The sequence below is a fragment of the Schistocerca serialis genome, chromosome 1 (genome assembly GCF_023864345.2).
Source record: "Schistocerca serialis cubense isolate TAMUIC-IGC-003099 chromosome 1, iqSchSeri2.2, whole genome shotgun sequence".
Taxonomy (NCBI): Eukaryota; Metazoa; Arthropoda; class Insecta; order Orthoptera; family Acrididae; genus Schistocerca; species Schistocerca serialis.
In genome coordinates, this window is record NC_064638.1 from 356,484,348 (window position 1) to 356,504,059 (window position 19,712).

The window sequence follows — 19,712 nt, forward strand, 5'->3', positions numbered from 1 at the left end:
ATATAATGTAAAAAAAAAAACTGTCACGTCACGCTCATTGGAAGCAATTTGTTGTTAAGAAGCACTGCACAATCTTCCTAAAGCCTTTGACACACTTAGCTGTTGGCAGATGCTTGTATGAGCACTGCGTTTTGTTGTTGTATAAAATGGCGCATTTTCTTTGCGACTTAAGTTTTATTTTCGTTTTTTCTCTCGTTCATGTTTTGTTGCTGCAGTATTATTCTGCAGAAGCAGGATACAGTATATTTTTTTGTTAGAGTATTGGTTCTTACCAGTCAAAATCACAAAAATTTAACTAAAAACTAAAACAATGAAAAATTCCTGGAACTCAAAAAGATTCCCGGGTTTTTCCCGGTTTTCTCCCGGATGAAAAAATTCCCGGGTTTTTCCTGGATCTCCCGGTTGTCCTGGGTCGTAGACACCCTGTTCATATTATTTTATTGTTTGATGAGACCCTTAATTCTTCAGCCCAAACTGTGCAAATAAATATTTATGTGTGATTTTGGCATCCTGAGCTAAATGAAGTTTTACTTGATACTATACATCTGCTTTCATGGGATACACAACAGGATAAATTAAAAAATTTCAAAAGTTCTACAGAAATTCTTAAGATTTCAAAAATTGTGCAAATATTAATGGATGGTCCAGCCATAAATTGGAAAAGTTACAAGCAGCTACAAACTGAAATGAAAAAAGATTTTGGAAATTAGATCGTAAATTGAAGTACCTTCATTTTATGCAAGGTGCATTGAAGAGGGAAGGGGGGGTCAGCTTCAGATTTAATGTTGATTTCATTTTAAGTAGTCTCTAGAATTTGTTCAAAGATTCGCTGTGAGGTGTGAAGATTATATGTTATATTCAAACATTAAATAACATAGGTTACGATTTTGTGCTCATTGACGGTTAGGCAGTGGTCCAGCAGAAGGGACCTATCAAGATCCATAGAAATCTGGAATGACATGAAAAAATGTGTGTCCAGTGTTGAGAAGGGCAAGCTAACTAACCCAAGTATTCAGTCATTCACTATCATACAAAATGCTATAAAAGGTAAGTGTATTTCTGTTACCTTAAACTTCTTTATTTGGATCACAAAAATTACTAAACCATTTTTGACTCTATCCAAGCGATAAATCCCTGCTTCCATTTCTTGGTGCAGATTTGACAACTTTTATCTATAATATACTGTCAGCATTCAGCGTGTTAAAAGGAGAAAATCTTGCAGCAGTCAATTTTCTAGCAAAATTAGCAGAATTCACATTTGAAAAAGGTTCTCAAAATGGCGTGTCGAGATTTAGCTTGGGATGCGGACTGGTTATTGAAGGAATTTCTAAATAGCAGCAAAGTCACAGAGAGGCACGCATTGGAAGTAAAACATGATTCTATGAAGTTCACAGTTGCATTTACTAAAAAAGTTGTAGAAAAGCCTCCAGTAAATTGTCCTCTAGTTAGACTTGTTTCATGTCTGGACCCAAGAAATATAGTGTAGAAGAAAGAGTCCTGTGTCAAGAAAATTATTATTTAAGCAATGTGGTGGACAGCAACTATGTTCATCCAGATGAATGTGACAGTGTGCTCCTGCAGTATAGAAGTGATGTGGAATACAATACTTTTTCCAGTTTTATCCCATATCCCAGAATTCTGAATTGAATGATTTTGTTTGAAAATGTGTGTTTAAGGAATAATATATGAAAATATGGGATGTTGTGAAAATGGTGTTGATATTATCTCATACACAAGCCTCCGTGGTAAGAGGATTCTCAGTAAACAAAAATTTGGAAATAAAAAACATAATGGAGCCAGCCTTCTTATAGCTTTGAGAATAGTCAAAGACTACACAAAGACCAAATCAGCTTTTGTCATGGCTTACTAAAAGTGGAAATGTCAAAAAGGCTTTTGTCTTCAGCATTAATGCTGGGAAGAGAGACATGCTATATCTTGACAATAAAAAAAGCCAAGGAAGCTGAGAGTGAGGGTGTATCTTAAACAGAAAGAAAACTGATGTTGGAAAGCTAACAAAATCGGCTGATGGTTTATCAGAGAGAGCAGAGAAGACTATGAATATTGCACATTTTGTTGTCAAACATTTTCCAAAGAACAGCTAAGGAAAAAATCGAGGGAGTAAATGAAATTGAGAAACAGATTTCAGAAAAATGTCTAAAGAACTAAATCAATTTGGTGCTGTTATCCCACGATAAACTGAATATGTTAAGTGACCAAACTTCAAGTGTTATATAATTGTGTGATTAAACGTCCTTACATTTTTGCAAACAATTTTGTGAAGTGATAAATTCATGGCCAAATTGAGTGGTACTTTTTCATACTATTATCTAAAAATCAGTATCGTTGCACAAGGGGATGTTTATGCTAGAAACTTCAGATTGTTGAAGAAATGTTTTAATAGTGAGGTAAATGTTATAATAGTGAGTAAGGTATTCTTGTATTTATAAGTTTATGTATTTTATGTGAAAAATAATTTGTTGAAGTCTGCTATGTATGAAATTGCCATTGTTTTAATTATTTTAAGATTCTTACATACACAGTGTTTATATCAGCAGCAATGCCTTAAAAATTACTTATAAGCTCCTTAAAAACTCCGTAATGTTCCCCAGCAAATAAGAGCACAGACCACGTGTTGCCATAAATTTTACATTGGGTAAAAGACAGAAAAATATGCATAAGATGTGAAGAGCATCATAACACTGACGAAAGTAACTCATTGACATTTGCTACATATTTAAGGGATAAAAAGCATGTATAGATAAAATTGGAAACAGTGTTATTGTTCTACACAAAACAGAGAAATGTCTCCTGGGAGAGACTGAAATATTTTCACATTGTGCTAAAGATCCCTATTTCAGTTTTACTGCACAACTTGAACCGAAAAACAAAAAGCATATGTTGAAAATGTTTGTGATATTTTATTGCGAAGATAACACTGGTTGTAATAGCAATTCTTTGCGATTGTGTTTTTCATGTTCTTTGAATAGTTGCGTAATGGACACTGTGCATCTACCTTTCATAACAAAAATTATTTACAAATGTTTTATTTTGACTGTTGTGTTGTGAACAATATGTGACTGACATTTGTTATTAACAAAAACTGTGAGTATTGTGTATAGAATTTTCAAATATCATTTTTGCACAGAACTTATATGGATAAAGAGGAATCTTCAATACTAGTCATTGCCTTTGGCAAGTGACATAAAAAACATGTGAAAACAACATAAATATTATACCCAATATGACGTCATATCAATTTCTTCAATGGAATAGACAGAAATGGTGGGCAAAAGAAAATTAACAATGTCGCAAAATAAACACTTCGGATTACAAATACTGTAATGAAAGGCATAGTTTTTAGAATGAAAAAGGAATCGAGTGAGCTGTATCATAAAAACACACACTACTGCTATAATGGACTTCAGAATTTACAAATACTGTAGGTGAACTGTTGGACACCATATCAAACCATAACTGAGGACTATAACTACTGGTACCTGTTGAAAATGCCAGAAACTACCAAAGATGTGCACATTAATTTTCTCAAAATATGGTCCATTGGGAGGGGAGGTGGGTGACACCCATGCTACTAAACAAAAAAAGTCAAAATCATAAGGAAATGTACACTAAAAATATCCTTATAGACTCAGTTACTTTACCAAAATCCGATACTGTTGATAATGGCTCCCATGATTCCCGGAAATAATAGTTGCTTCATGAATAACCATAATTCATATTATACCCAGAAACAGCAAAATAGTTGTAATAAATAATACCTCAGAAGTCAACTCATATTTGAACCAAGCCAAACAAGCATGTCAATGAACAAACTGATAAGATAAAATAGTCAGTTTGTTGTCAGTGAATTACAATACTCATTCGTAGATAATATGAGCTGCAGTTTTCTACTAATAATTAGTAATTGACCCACATATTCCAAATATTTGGCTAAGTTGTAAATATAAATAGAATATTGCAAAGAGTATTATATATAACGACATATTTTTCTGATTAACGAGACGGCCGCCATTCGTGCTGGCATTCGTTTCGTTTGACATCTCAACAAAAGTTGCACATTACACCTAACACAAATCTCTTGCTCCACTGCAGGTGATTCTCTTTAACACATGTAGTTTTCTTGTCTTCAACGAGATAACTGTTGAATTCTAACCTAACTTAGATCTCAGGCTGCGCTACATTTCGGTCTGTCACTACAGAAAGTTTAACTGTTCAATTCCAACCTAACCTAGACTACAGTTTACACTATAGATAAATCTGTCACCACAGAAAGCTTTTCCATATTCACATTTGTTGGCTTTGCTAACTCAAAACCAAACTGTTGCATTCCAACCTGATTGACACCTTGGGCTACACTGACAGTTAGTGTATCGCCATTGAAATCTATCCCACTGTCACATTATTTGGCTTCGCTAACTCACAACCAAACTGTTTATTCCAGCCTAACCTAGACCTCAGGCTACACTGCAGAAAATTCGATCACTACAGAAAATTTTTCCTCTGCAGATTTGTTGGCTTCACCATTTCACTGCTGAACTGTTGCATTCCAACCTAAGCTAGATCTCTGGCTATGTTACAGAGTGGCCTATCGCCACAGAAAACTTTCCTGCTGTCACATCAATTGGCTTCGTCAACTCATAACCCAAAATTTCTGCAGTCCAACCTAACCTACACCTCATGTTCCACTACAGATCCATTTGTCACCACAGACATCTTTTCCATTGCACGATTTGTTGGCTTCGCTAACTTACATCCATATTGTCACATTCCATCCTAGCCTAGACCTATGGCTAAACCATTCCATTATCATGACATTAAGCTTTTCTGTTGACTCACCAGGTAACCATTCTCTCGGAAATTAAGAACTTATTCCATAATTTCAAAAAATACATATCTCTCTTCACTCTACCTCCTCCTCGACTTGTACTCAGTTGCTATCTACAAATTTGCTAACACCAACATCAAATAGTTGCTAATATCAGCATACAATGCAAGAACCACCACACAGCAAGTCACTGTTAGACAAAATTAGTAAAGAAATGAAAATCACGCTAACACGAGTACATGTCAGTACTTGCCAGTAACAGATTAGCATTCCCGGTAGGTTAACTTCCATGAAATCACAGCTACCTATGAACTATTTTTAAAAATATATCTAATACTTCAAAATCAAACACGAAACAGAATTAACAAACAATCGTAATTGCAAAAATTAAAATTTAAAGAAAGAAAAAACAAAACAAAAACGCACCTCCATTCCAAAACAGAAACTTAACTCTCTTTCTTCAGACAAGCACCGAGTTTGTGAAACATTCTTCCTCCAGACATTATTCATATAAATGACTTTGTAGTACGGAAATTCTACTTTTCCCTCGCCCAGTAATACTTTTCATTTCCCCCCAATACCCTTTTATTGTGTTTGAACAGACCCCTATTTTTTTGTCCCTAAATTCAATGGAATGCTTTACAGCCAGATGCGTGTATCCAATTTTGTCTAACCCCTTATACCTAGCCCACCCGTCTGACATTATGATTGACCCATCTGCTATATAAGTTTTTGCTAACTGAAACAGAGTAAAAGCCGCCCTATCTTTAATTACCTTACAAATCATGTCTGGAAAAGAGTGATTCCCTGAAACAATGGTCCCACACACCCATGGTCCAACAGCATCATGCCCTCCTTACCCCCTCCCTTCTCTCTCCCTCTCTCCCTCTCTCTCTCTCTCTCTCTCTCTCTCTCTCTCTCTCTCTCTCTCTCCCTCTCCCCTTGCAAATTGCAATTCATCAATTTCTATAACAACACCTGGCCTACCGATTTTCCTCCTTCTCATAACAAAATCTGAACAAACTTCCCAGATAATGAATAACAGTCTATAACAGTTTTGCGATATGTTTGTCTCGTAAGCAGCAAGCCATATAGGAAGCCTTGATTCCTCATACCACATTCCTGTATAAATAGACCACATCAGATTGTCTTTTGCACAGCACCACATATAAAAGTCAATTGTGCATTTCTTTGAAACCTTGGACAATGTCATGTTGTTACCACAAACACTACCCTTACAATATCAAGCAGTTAAATTGTACTGTCTGGCAAAACTAATGACATTTAGTGGTTCCCTCAATTTATTAGCTAATTTCACAACAGTGAAACAAATGTGAGGAATATGTTGTTCCCCATTCCCACTATTTTCCACATCTTCAAAATCTGGAGCCTCGCTCTTGCCTCAATATTTCACAGTCCTACTAATAATTGAAAAGCAATTTCTAATACCACACAAAGACTAACAAATTACCTTCTGCATACACCAATGAGAGTGAGAGTGCATCAGTAAAATGTAAGGCTACACAGAAATTCAACTCAAAATGTGCAGCAAAAATGACATCACAGTAACCACTTACCCAGAATGCATAAAATGGTCTCTGACCAAAAACGGTTGTACAAAATGAAAATAAATTATTCAGCAGCTTCACTTGTTCTCATATGTCATTTCTGTGATTTATCTACTCTGTGGAATACAATCAGCAACTAGCTTACCATATTATTGAAAGAGTCAGGTTTGTAGATAGTGTTGTTCCATATTTATAATGTTTTATGTCTGCTACAAAGATCTTTTAAAAAATCAGTGACCCTTGAACAAAAGAAATTTTATTTCTTTACTAGTTTCAGGCACCCAGTGTCCTTTGTCAGAATATTATAATTATCTCATTATTAGTGAGTGTCAAAAATAAGCAGGTATATGCAGCATAGTATGGAACTAGTATGGTTCATAGTCCATATTAAAATATGGTATAAGAACACGATGTGAGAAGTACATGCCATATTTGTACATGTACTATGATCCATATGATTTCAGTATTGTACTGTATAGACCTGCTTACTTTTGAAGCTCACTAATAATACAATTATAATATTCGGATGAAGGACACTAGATGCCTGAAACTGGTTGCAGATTTTTTCAACAAATGTACTTAATGTGGCTGAAGATGAATAAAGTACTAAGTATCACAGTAATTGTGCATGAATACAGTAAAAACCAATGAAATGTCATATCAGATATGCAACTGGAATGAGGAGTATGCAGCCAACACAACTCAATAGCATTGTGTCCAGTAAGAAGAAATTGTACAATGGTGAACATAGTAGTACTTGTTAGATGTATTTGTGACAAAATGTCACTCGTTCCAGTGTGATACAATTTGGGGCAGTGAATATTTCCTCTTATGAGGAATGTCTGCGTAATATTAAACTGGACCAGTGGCATCGTGTCTCAGGTGCCAACCTACAGCAAGTTGCAATTAATTCATTTGGATACAAATGTCTGGTCTGCTGAGTGCAAATCTAGTTGTAGTTGTTGTTTGCTAACCCTGTGCTGTAGGTGGTGTTTGGTATTTAATTGTTCCCATTTTTTTTTTCCATTTAATGTCTTTCTCTCTAACTGTTATCATCTTCAGACTGAAGACTGGTTGGATGCAGGTCTCCACACTAGTCCATCCTTTGCAAGCCTTCTCATGTCTGCATACCTACTGTAGTGTACATTTAAATCTACACTATGTGATCAAAAGAATTTGGACACTCCCAAAAACATATGTTTTTCATATTCGGTGCATTGTGCTGCCACCTATTGCCAGGTACTCCAAATCAGCGACCTCTGTACTCATTACACATCGTGAGAGAGCAGAATGGGGCGCTCCACAGAATTCACGGACTTCGAACAGGGTCAAGTGATTGGGTTTCATTTGTGTCATACGTCTGTACCCAAGATTTCCACACTCCTAAGCATCCGTAACTCAACTGTTTCTGATATGATAGTGAAGTGGAAATGTGAAGGGACACATACAACACAAAAGCGTACAGGCCGACCTCCTCTGTTGACTGACCGAGACCTCTGACAGTTGAAGAGGGTTGTAACGTGTAATTGGCGGACATCTACCCAGACCATCACACAGGAATTCCAAACTGCATCAGGATCAACTGCAAGTACTATGACAGTTAGGCGGGAGGTGAGAAAACTTTGATTTCGTGGTCAAGCGGCCGCTCATAAGCCACACGTGACACCGGTAAATGCCAAACGACACCTCGCTTGGTGTAAGGAGCTAAACATTGGACAATGGAACAGTGGAAAAACGTTGCGTGCAGTGATGAATCACGGTACACCATGTGGCAATTCGATGGCTGAGTATAGGAATGGTGAATGCCCGGTGAACGTCATCTGGCAGCATGTGTAGTGTCAACAGTAAAATTCAGAGCCGGTGGTGTTATAGTGTGGTCGCGTTTTTCTTGAAGGGGCTTGCTCCCCTTGTTGTTTCGCTTTGCGCTATCACAGCACAGCCCTATGTTGACATTTTAAGCACCTTCTTGCTTCCCACTGTTGAAGAGTAATTCGAGGATGGCAATTGCCTTTTTCAACACGATCGAGCACCTGTTCACAATGCATGGCTTGTGGCAGAGTAGTTACATGACAATAACATCCCTGTAATGAACTGGCCTGCACAGAGTCCTGATGTGGATTGTATAGAACACCTTTGGGATGTTTTGGAATGCAGTCTTCGTGCCAGACATCACCGACCAACATCGATACCTCTCCTCACTGCAGCACTCTGCGAAGAATGGGCTGTCATTCCTCAAGAAACCTTCCAGCACCTACTTGTATAACTGTGAGAGTGGAAGTTGTCATCAGGGCTAAGTGTAGACCAACACCATATTGAATTCGAGCATTACCAATGGAGGTTGCCCCGAACCTGTAAGTCATTTTCATCCAGGTGTCCGGGTACTTTTGTTCACATAGTAAACTGTCTATAGTCAAGCCTTGATCTCGCTTTAATACTCCCATTTGTCCCCCCTCCCCATTAAAAAAACTTCTCTAGAATCTATCCATTACCAACCTGACTATTATGTATCGCCTCAGGGTACTTCGAATAAGCCAGCCCATTCTTTTAGTGAAGTTGGGCCATAAATATCTACCGTATTTACTCGAATCTAAGCCGCACTTTTTTTCCGGTTTTTGTAATCCAAAAAACTGCCTGAGGCTTAGAATCGAGTGCAAAGTAAGCGGAAGTTCTGAAAAATGTTGGTAGGTGCCGCCACAACCAACTTTTGCAGTCGAATATATGTAGCGCTACACAGGCATGCTTTGCAGGCACAAAGATAAATACTGGCGCCAAAACCTCTGCGTCAGTAAGTAAATTAAAAAAACGGTCGAAGACGAGCTTTTTTCTCCGCCCCAGGTTTCTACCACTGCATTTTCATACATTACCCAACAAAGTAAATACAAATTCCGTGTTGTTCATCTTCGAATATAGCAGCGTTTCAATGTACTATGAAAATCCAACTGGCAAGACTGTTTGGGATGATTATCAATATGGCCAACTCTACGTTCTGAATTTTTTCCTACCTGTGAAAAGCGATGGTTACTAATAGGAACTTTTATGAATCGTGAATCACATGCAGTATTCTCTTCACCATAAGAATAATACGAATATAAACATTTTGCCATGTATTCTTTCGTGTTTGCTGCTATCTCATTTAAATCCTGTCTGCCTAATAAACTACAAAACTAGTGTGAGACAACAGCAAAACACGGAAGAATATACATATTATGTCATGTTTATATTCGTATTATTCTTATGCCTAATGGTGATAGTCAGAAATGAAGCACGGCAACTGATGAGATTTTTAAATCTAAGCTGACTCTAATTTCTGTGCAGAATGCAATGTACAAAAGAGGCATCTGCAAAGATTTTCAAACGGAGAAAAATTTTAGCTAAACTCTCGTTCAAAACATCTATCATTTGCAGTCTATTATTTGGCTCGTGTTGATCATTATCGAAGAAAACAGCAGTGTAAGTAACAACAAATAGCAGTCTCTTGCCATTGTTTCGCTAATGAGACAATTCCTCTCTTTTTTAATTGTAAGCGGCGGTAGCGCGCACAAAAGCAAGCCGTGCCGCGAGCGGCGACAGGTCGTAAACACACATTATCAGAATGCGACAAACAATGCATGACACAGTACAGTAATGCATTTTAAGCTTAGAGTGACGTAAACACGTATAACAAAGAGAACGGCACTTACCAGATCAAAGAAGAATAAGCAATCGATTCAAACCAATCGAAGCACGTGAAAAAGGAAGGGTGCCCGTATAAATACGGACGGGGCGCCTGACGCATAGCAATTGCTACCTGGTAAAGCTTAACTGCTAAGCTTACGACTCAAACCAAACTACTGTAGCTGTATCGTCATTCATCCGACCTAAATTGTGTCTTATATTACAATGGACCAACTTTCTTTCGATTTGGAGGTGCGGCCTAAAACTTTTCTCTCGCCTTGAATTTTGAGTCTCAAATTTCAGGTGCGGCTTAGATTCGGGAATTTTTTTTTTTTCCTTGATTTCGAGTCTCATTTTTCAGGTGCTGCTTAGATTTGATTGCGGCTTAGATTCAAATAAATACGGTATTGTCTAGAATTTGAGTCAATACTTCTTCAGTAACAGTCCGGTCTACCCATCTAACCTTTGACATTCTTCTGAACACCACACCACATTCAATAGCTTCTATTCTAGTCATATTTCTTGTCCAAGTTTCTTCTACACGAAGCTACACTCCAGGTAAATAACACCAGAAAAGACTGCCTAACATTTAAATATATACATGATGTTAACAAATGTCTCTCTTTCAGAAATGTTTTTCTCACTGTTACCAGTCTGCATTTTATATGCTCTCTACTTCAGATATCTTACAGCATAAATAGCAAAACTCATCTAATACATTTATTGTCTCATTTGTTAATCCAGTTCCTGCACCATCCGCAGATTTAACTCGTCTTCATTCCATTGCTCATGTTTCACTTATGTTGTTATTCACCATAAAACCTTTTTCATCTACATATATAATCTGCAAGCCACCATACACTGCTCACAGAAGATACCTTGTACTCCCACTAGTCACTTCCTTTCCTGTTCCAGCCTCAAATGGAGCAAGGGAAAAATGACTACCTAAATGCATCCGTATGAGTCCTAACTTATCGTGTCTTTGTGGTCCTTAAGTGAAATGTACCTTGGTGGCAGTAAACTTTCTTAATAGGGTTTGCAAAAAAAGATTCTAGGGATTCTCATTTGAGTCCACGGAGCATCTATGTAATATTTGCTTATTGATCAAACTAGCAGCACACATCCGAATTTCCTTGATGTTTTCCTTTAATCTAACGTAGCGGGGATCCCCTAAACTCAAGTAATGCTCCAGAATGGGTCACATTAGTTTCTATACAGGGTGTCCTTTACACGTAAACCACACGTTCCTAAAATTCTTCCAGTAAAGTGAAGTTGACTGTTCACCTTTTCTACCACTGTGCCTACGTGTTTGTTCCATTTCTGTCACTTACGAGTGTTACCCACACCACTAATATTATATTTGAATATTACGGGATTGTGTTTCCTAGCCATGTGCATTAACTTACATTTTTCTACTATTAGAGCAAGCTGCCATTCATCACACCAAACAGAAATTAGAATAGTCATCTTGTATCCTTCTACAGACATTCAATGATGATTATTTCTTCTCTCTGAATTTTCATTTCCTTTCTGAACTTCTACATCAAGGGGAATAGGCTTCAACCTTTCCTCACTCCCTTCTCAACTATTGCTTCCGTTTCATGTCCTTCAGCCCATAACTGCAGTCTGCTTTCTGTACAATTTACAGATACTCTTTAACTAGCTCTATTTTATCTCTGGTACGCAATTCAAATGCTATAGTGCTTCCTTTATAAAGAATTTGGCCAGTTTCTTTTGCCACATTTCTGCAATTCAAGCTTGTGCACCATCTTTAATGACCTCTTTGCCAGTGGTGCACTGAACCTTTGTCTTTCTGCTTTCATGTAATTCTGTGTTATTCATAAGTACCTCTGAGATTTCAAAAGACGACTGTATGAAAACTGCAAAAGTATAGAAAACACACATACATTAGTGGTTAGAACATCTCTCCAAGTTTGTAACTCACACATAGACACTGCTTGTGACACAGCAAATCGCAGTATGTACATGCAATGCGTATGCAACAACAGCAGCTTGTTTTGGAAATCTGTTTATTGGGTCAACAAACTATTTTGATGTGACAGCACAGAGTGGATGGTTTGTCTAAACATTCTGATGGGCCTGGCTCCTAGCGGTGTGCTCTTCAACTACAACACAGCATGTGTTACAAATCAGAACTGGGAGAGATGCTTTATCCATTGGAATGTTTCATTTTTCTATGTGTCTTGTAATTTCTGTGCGTTCTTCTTCCGTAACCTTGAAAGAAAGAACCCTGTATAATGTTTGTAGTAGCCTGACAGTTACTACACCTACCACTAACAGAGGGTGAGAGTTGGGCCACTACGGCAAATGTAGTATATGCTGACATTCACACCGTGCTCCTACAACTACCTCTTGCAGCTGCCAGAGACGTTCCAGTCACCTGTTCCAATGGATGTGTGCAGCATGATTCCTGCGACACCATGTGGAGAGAGTGTCTTTATAAGGCCACACGCGGGCCTCTGGCTCTCAGTTGTCAGATGTACTGTTACTACATCCAGTGCAATCTTGTTGTCACTCTTGACCTAATAAATCATACAGTATTATGAAAAGGGTAGTTGCTACTTACCACATAGTGGAGGTGCTGAGTCAAAGATAAGCACAACAAAAAGACTGTCAGAAAATGAGCTTTCAGCCAACAAGGCCTTTGTCAGAGATAGAAAACACACACACACACACACACACACACACACACACACACACACACACACACACACACATATGAGGAGTAATAACTAGCCTTTTCACAGTACTGTTACATTCCACTCTAATAAATCATAACTGTTTTAAGACCATGTGTTTTCTTGTATTCCTAGTCAGATCCTGTGATTTTTCTGCCATTCAACTATTCCATGGAGGCTCTACTCCAGTCACTCCTGCAACAACAGCAGATGAAAACAATGTTGTTGGAACAGTTGTTGGCTGTGTTGACCCAGACTATGCCACCAATTTTCACCCACCACTGTGCCGCCCCACTAAGAAGAATCCATGGAAGACTGGGACTCTTATGAGAAGCGGCTTTGCCAACATTTGTTGGCGTTCGAAGTGTTTGACAAGGAGATCTATAAGACTCTGTTCTTATTGTGGTTCGATAATACCCCCTTGTATGAATCACTTACTGTGCCAATTAGCTCCTCTGCAGGAGCTAGTGTTGCTTTCTTTTGACGATATATGTCGTTTGCTGTCCTCCTGTCATTGCACTCGTGATTGCTATTCGTGCAAATTCTACCAATGTCATAAACGGCTGCAGCAATAGTTTTGAGCTTCGGCGAGTGAGCTTCACAGCCTCAGTCGCAAGTTTCTGTCTCTCAAGGCTAAGCCTCAAGAGACTTACACAGACACAGTGGCCCACAATGCAGTCGTTCATTCAGCACCAGATAAGGAGTTGCATCAATGTGCCCTTCAGTTTGAGTTCCCTGTTTGCAAGACATTTTGAATATTGCACAGTCATTTGAGGCCGCATGCTGCCAACTGGAGGCTTTGTGTGGTGTCACAGTTGTTGACAGGTTGCAGCGATGGCACACGGAGCCTACCATGCTATTGGGAGAAGAGGTAGCTGCAGTACAAACAAGCCAACTGGTCCAATGCAGACACACACATTTTCAGCAGCAGGGGCAGCAAATGCCATTTCCTTCGTACCCCTCTTGTTTCATGAAGAATGAACAGGCTGCCTGCCTCTAGCAGTGGGCGTCTTGCCATAAACATAAAAAAGAAAAAAAAAAGTCACATAATGGCAGTATGTCTATCTCTACTCCCTAAAGAGTCGTTGCTGGAATCAATGGACGCCAATATTAATAGTACCTCGTCATTGTGTTCGCCGTTATCGTCAGGAAAGAAGAAACTTTTCATAGAAGTGTTGGTGATGGATCGGGCTATTTTGCCTCCGAGTTGACAGGGGAGCTGCTGTGTCCCTACTCAACTCCCAGACATATGCCAGGCTTGTGTCCCCACCATTGGCATGCGTCGAGCAGCAGTTGGTAATCTATAACAAACAGCAGATTTCTATTCTGGCCAATTTTCACACGACACAGTTTACAGGTTAATTTCCCATTCCCTTACGTACTTTGTGGTTAATGATGCAAGTGCTGGAAATTTGTTTGGGTTTGATGCTTTTACTATTTTTTTTTTTTTTTTTTTTTTTTTTTTTTTTTTACAGATGAGGTGGATCTACTGTAATACCAAATATCTTATCCGAATTGAATTCCTTGGATTCTGAGCTTTTTTATCTGTTTTTCCCATGGCTGGGTTTTGCAAACAATTTCACAGCACACATAACTCTCATAACTCCAGCCTCATTTCGCCCTGCTGCGACCAGTGCCAGTAGCTTTACCTGACCGAGACGAGCTAGATCGCTCAACATCATTGGGAGTGATTAGACGCATTTTCTCAAGTGAATGGGCTATGTCCTTAGTAGCCACAAAGAAGCTTCCTGATCAACTTCAACCCTGCGAGGACTTCAAGGTCACTATAAATGCACAGGCAGTCATATGCATGTACCCCCTACTGCACACAGCAGATTTTCTGGCTGGGGTCAATTCTTTTCAAGAATCGACTTGACCAAAGCCTGTCTTCAGACTCCATTACACGAGGCATCAAAACTATTGATTCTAGGTAGTACGCCTTTCAGCTTCTATAAGTATCAACATCTGATGTTTGGGGTTGCTAGTGTGCTTGCCATCTTTCAATATTTTTTGAAATAAGTTGCACCAGTTGCCCCTCAGTGAATTAACTTGATGCTATTGTTGTGATGGGTTCTACCATGGAGGTAGTCTTCCTTTGTTTATTTGGGTCATGAAATTACCCGCCAGGACAGGCACCCATTGGAACAACATGTCACCGCCATTACAGTTTTTTTGGTCCAATCTATTAGAACTTCAGGCATTCCACAGGTAGGTGGAATACTATAACAAGTTCATTCCCAGTTTGGTTAATGTTATCCACCCCTTTTATCCGTTGCAGCCAAAACATGCTCCTTTATTTCATCTGCAGCTTGTGAGCATGCTTTTGTGCAGCTTAAGGATAATCTTCACTCCGCACTGTATCTTGCGACTATTCAACCTGGCAAGCATGTGGTCCTGGCCAAAAAAAATGTCTTGAGTACAGTGGTGGAGGTCCTGGCCCACCGCCATTCAGATGGCTCAAATAGCCTGTTGCCTTTGCTTCAAAAATGGTAACTCAGCTCAGGAACATTGTTTTCAGGTGAAAAGAAGCAGCTTTTGCTTTTGTATACACCTTAAAAATTTAATTTGTTTTTGTATGTTACAAAGTTTAGTTTTATTCCAACCTTAAACCCTTGGTTTCCCTGCTTAGCCCGTCAGTATCCTTACCAGACAGAGCTACTCTTTGTCTTCATTTTTGGGCTCTGTTCTTGTCCTAGTACAATTATGAGATTAATTTTCATCTCGTGTCGCAAAATGCAAAAGTGGATGCTCTGTCATGGCTTCCCATAGGCCTCGACCCCTCATTCGACCAGGAGGAAGTACTTTCTTTTGAACTGGATACGGAGGCGATGCATACGGCATGTGGTTTCGCCATCGCCAATTCCCATACTGTTTCCGCTCTGGTGGTGGATACGGCGCTCCTGCATGTAGTACACATGATACAACAGGTGTGGCCTGAAAGTCCACCAAGTCAGGCTTTAGACCAGCTTCAGAATTTTTATGCATTGCGTCATTACCTCTCCCTGTTGGATAGCATTTATTTTTCTGTTGACAGAAGTTTACTCCTCATGTTGTGGTTCCAGCAGCTCTGCAGTGGGAGGACTTCCGCTTATAAAATCATGGTCACTGGCGAATGTCACACAGAATTGTTGGTGTGCGCCGTGTGTTTCGGCCAGACATTGATTGGGAGGTGGAATCCCTTGTCACTGCGTACCGCAGCTGTTCAAGTGTTTTTGTCAGCAGGCAGCACTGCAATTATTTTTTCACCATGACCAGCCCCTTCACATCCATGGGAAACAGTCCATATTGATTTTGCCCATCCTTTTTGGGACCCTTTCTGGTTATTGTCCATTGATGTGTTTTCTCGTTATCCATCTCTGAAGCAGACACAACTGTCAAGACCCTGTAAAAGATGTTCTCCGTAGAAGGCTTGCCTTGCACCCTGGTTTCAAAAAATTCATGGTGCACTCTTTCAAGGACTTACGTACACACAATGGCTTTTGCCATGTCATGGTGCCTGCCTTTCAACCACAGTTGGACAGAAAGGCTGAATGCCTTGCTCGAAGTTCAAGACACAGATGCACAACCACATAGATTTCCCAGCTTAACAGAATAACACCAGATGGGGCCAAGAGTCCCACCAAGGTCCTGCACGGCCTTCAGCTGTGGACACTGGTCACCCTCTTACTGCCATGCAGGCTTCACTCAGTATCACTTGTTTCGTTGATATTTGTACCCGACGCACGAGTATGGGTCAGGTGTTTTGAATGCTGCCCTCATTAGTTTCTGGCTGTCATCCACAGCCAGCATGGTCATCTGCCACCAGAACCAAATGTGTTCCAGGTTGGGCATTGGGCCACCCCCTCGGGCCATGGATGAGATACCTCATTCTTCCTTGGTCCTGGCCACTCCTGGGGTCGCAAAGGCCTGGCCATTGCCTTCTATCCTGGTGCTTGGGGTTTTGTCAACACTGACATTGGGTTTCCTTCCTGCACATGATTGCACCGAGTTTGCTCTGCCGTTCAATGGGTATGGAATATGTGACTTCATTGCCTGAGTCTCTCTTATCCAGTCCTCAATCATTGCTGCCCATACAGGCACCTCTTTTCATGGACTCTTGACACCTAGATGGCACCTGTTGCTGGTCCTGTCCACCAATTGCTCCAGGATTCACAGACAGTGTGCGGTTAATTCATGTGCTCTGGTCTGGGCAGACTAAGAACTTCTCGCACCTATGGCTGATGTGAGTTAGGTTACTAAGGCAAGCATAGTGTGTGTTGTGATGTGACCACAGCTACCCAAGGCGACCTCTAGGGGCAGCCAAATCATTGACCGCAGTCACTTGCTCTGTTATGCATGCGCAGTACAACTCCAGTGACACCAGACGGGGACAATGTCTTCATAAGAACATATGTAGGTGTCCAGGCTCTCAATTGTCAGATGTATTCATTACTTGCAGTTACATCCTGTGCACTATTATTATTGTCACCATTTGACCTAATAAACGTAACAGTTTTATGACCAAGTATTTCCTTTGGTTCCTAGTTGAACAATGTTTGTGTGGGTACTAGGCTGTTATGACGATTTTCAGTGTTACTTCCCTAAAGCTTGTTATTTTGTCGTACAGCTGTATTGTCATTTTTGCTCAGTTCTGTTTTATCTTGTACCACAGTCAAAACTGTCCGTTCTGCTCTTATTTTGTCCATCATACATAAAAAGAACTCAAGGTTTTGAAAAATAAACTTCTTCCACTTTTCTTAAACAATATCCCCCCCACACATAGTGTTTAGAGGGTTCAAAATTTTAAAATAAATAAGTTTCTGGTAAATAAGGCATGTTTATTTTACTCCATTTTTACTACAATTTTTCTTTTGTTTTTGTTTGTTCATGTGTTTTTAAACAAGACAGGAAAAGGATTAGAATTTAACATCCCATTGGTGACAAGGTCGTTATTGACGACACAAATTCCAAAGCATTAGAAATGAAAGCTGCCATGTACTTTACACAGGAGCGATCCTGGCAATCATGAGAACTGATTTAGGAAAGCTTAAAACTGCATGGCTGAAAGAAGTATTTTCACTCTTGCCCTCCTGAATGTGTTTTTAACTGTGCAGTAACTTATCTGATTGGTGTGTTTCTGGAACACTGTACATAAATGTAATAATTATTTTGTTGGTGGTGTTAGTGTCAGACCACCATATTATCTTCTCGATTTGATTTTCTTAGCAGATATTTTCCAGCAGAATGACACTGCATTGAAACTGAAGTTTCTTTATGAGCGTGACTCTCTCTTTAGAAAGTAATGCTATCTACCAGATTTCTGTGTTTAATGTGCTTGATTTACAGTTTTGCTTGAAAATAATGAAGTTGTAATCTTAACAGGTGTCAACATACAAACCACTGCAGCTATAGCAAAAGAATTGCTTATTGGTGGTAATTCACCGACTGCTGAGGCTCTGGCAAAATCAGCCCACTCTCATAAAAACGTGCAGACAACTTCTTTGAAACCACCAACACCACAAAGCCAAGGAGTCCGGCCGAAAGATCAGTTACTGTATCTTGCTCAACTGCTTGGCTTCCAAGTTCAGTTCTCAGATTTTCCAAAGGTAAAGAATTTTTAAGAGTTGTGTTGGATTTATTTTTTACATTTATAATTCTAATTTTTCTCAATACTAGCCACTTGCTGTTACACTCAATACCAATGTCTAACACAAATATTAAAGTAGGTGCACACAACCAATTATTTGCCACACTACAATACACAATGTAGATTCTGCCACTACTGTGTGTGAAGTATGTGAACCCAAGCCACCCATCATATAACAGAAGTGTTAACCATGGATATGCACATAAACAAAATGATGTGTTATATGTTGCTGGTGCCATTCATTTGTACTCGGTGAATCAAATCGTTAGTTCAGGTTGTATATTTTTAAACTCCACATCTTTAATATTCACATTTCGAGACAGCTTAATTGTTTTCAACATGTGCATTTGTATCAAAATCACCCAGTCAGATTACTGGTTATTGGTAATGTGATCATATCACTACAGTATCATTTTTGGGTGTATTAAATTTCTTTTCCCAAAAGATCTTCAGTGAAATCTCATTAGCATATTTTTGAGAGGACTGCAGATTTGAACACCATAAGCAGGATAATGTACTGCCAAAAAATACTTAATTTTACAATTATTTAATTTTTTTCACAGTGAAAATGCAGAATTAAGGGTCTCAAATGAGGTAACATGCAATTTCATAATGCTACATTCCAGAGTTGGTATTTCAATAAATTATAATTCAAAATGTGTCATTTCGAGAACATGTTCAGAATACCAAACAAAGAATACAAATGCAGCGACATTGGCTAACACAAGTAATCAGATATGTACACTTCTTGCCGTCAGTCAATTGGAATACAGAAAAGACACTTGATGCTAGAGTGTAACCTGTAACATCCAAAATACCTTCCAAATATGTATATTGAAAAAATACAAATACGTTAAAATTGCAATTTTTGTTTCACTGTTCAACACAAACTAACATCGCTCATTTAGCTTATTTCCAGTAGTGATATCACTACGGGTAACTGAATAGACATTGTCATTTCAAAATGCTGGTATTACATCTTGTTAGGCTAATTAGATTATAATACAGCAATATACAGTGTCCATCCTTACGTTCATCACTTCTTCATAAACTTCAAAACTCAACTCATAATGCGTAACATGTGTCCATTGCCTCAATATGTTTTGGTGTTGCAGGAACCAGCGAAGTTTCTGATTCATCTTCACTTTCTTCTTCTCTCTCTTCCCTCTGTTCCTGAAAGACTTCATTAGTTCACATGGACTGACAGATGACAACACCATAGCAAATAATCTACATGACTTGCAAAGTGGCTGACACTGAATAGCAGTGTCTCTCTGCACGTTTCCGCAGTCCGTGGACACGGACTTTCTATTCACACCATT

At 39.1% G+C, this 19,712-nt stretch overlaps 1 protein-coding gene across 2 annotated transcripts in view; it reads left to right on the top strand.

Annotated features, from left to right (window-relative positions):
- The window catches only part of LOC126470176 (double-stranded RNA-binding protein Staufen homolog 2-like), a 257,254-nt gene that overhangs the window by 197,824 nt on the left and 39,718 nt on the right, over window positions 1-19,712 (top strand). For both annotated transcript variants that reach the window (XM_050097836.1, XM_050097827.1), the window contains exon 14: window positions 18,126-18,349. In XM_050097836.1, the coding sequence (XP_049953793.1) occupies window positions 18,126-18,349 (224 nt within the window). The remainder of the gene's footprint in view (window positions 1-18,125; window positions 18,350-19,712) is intronic.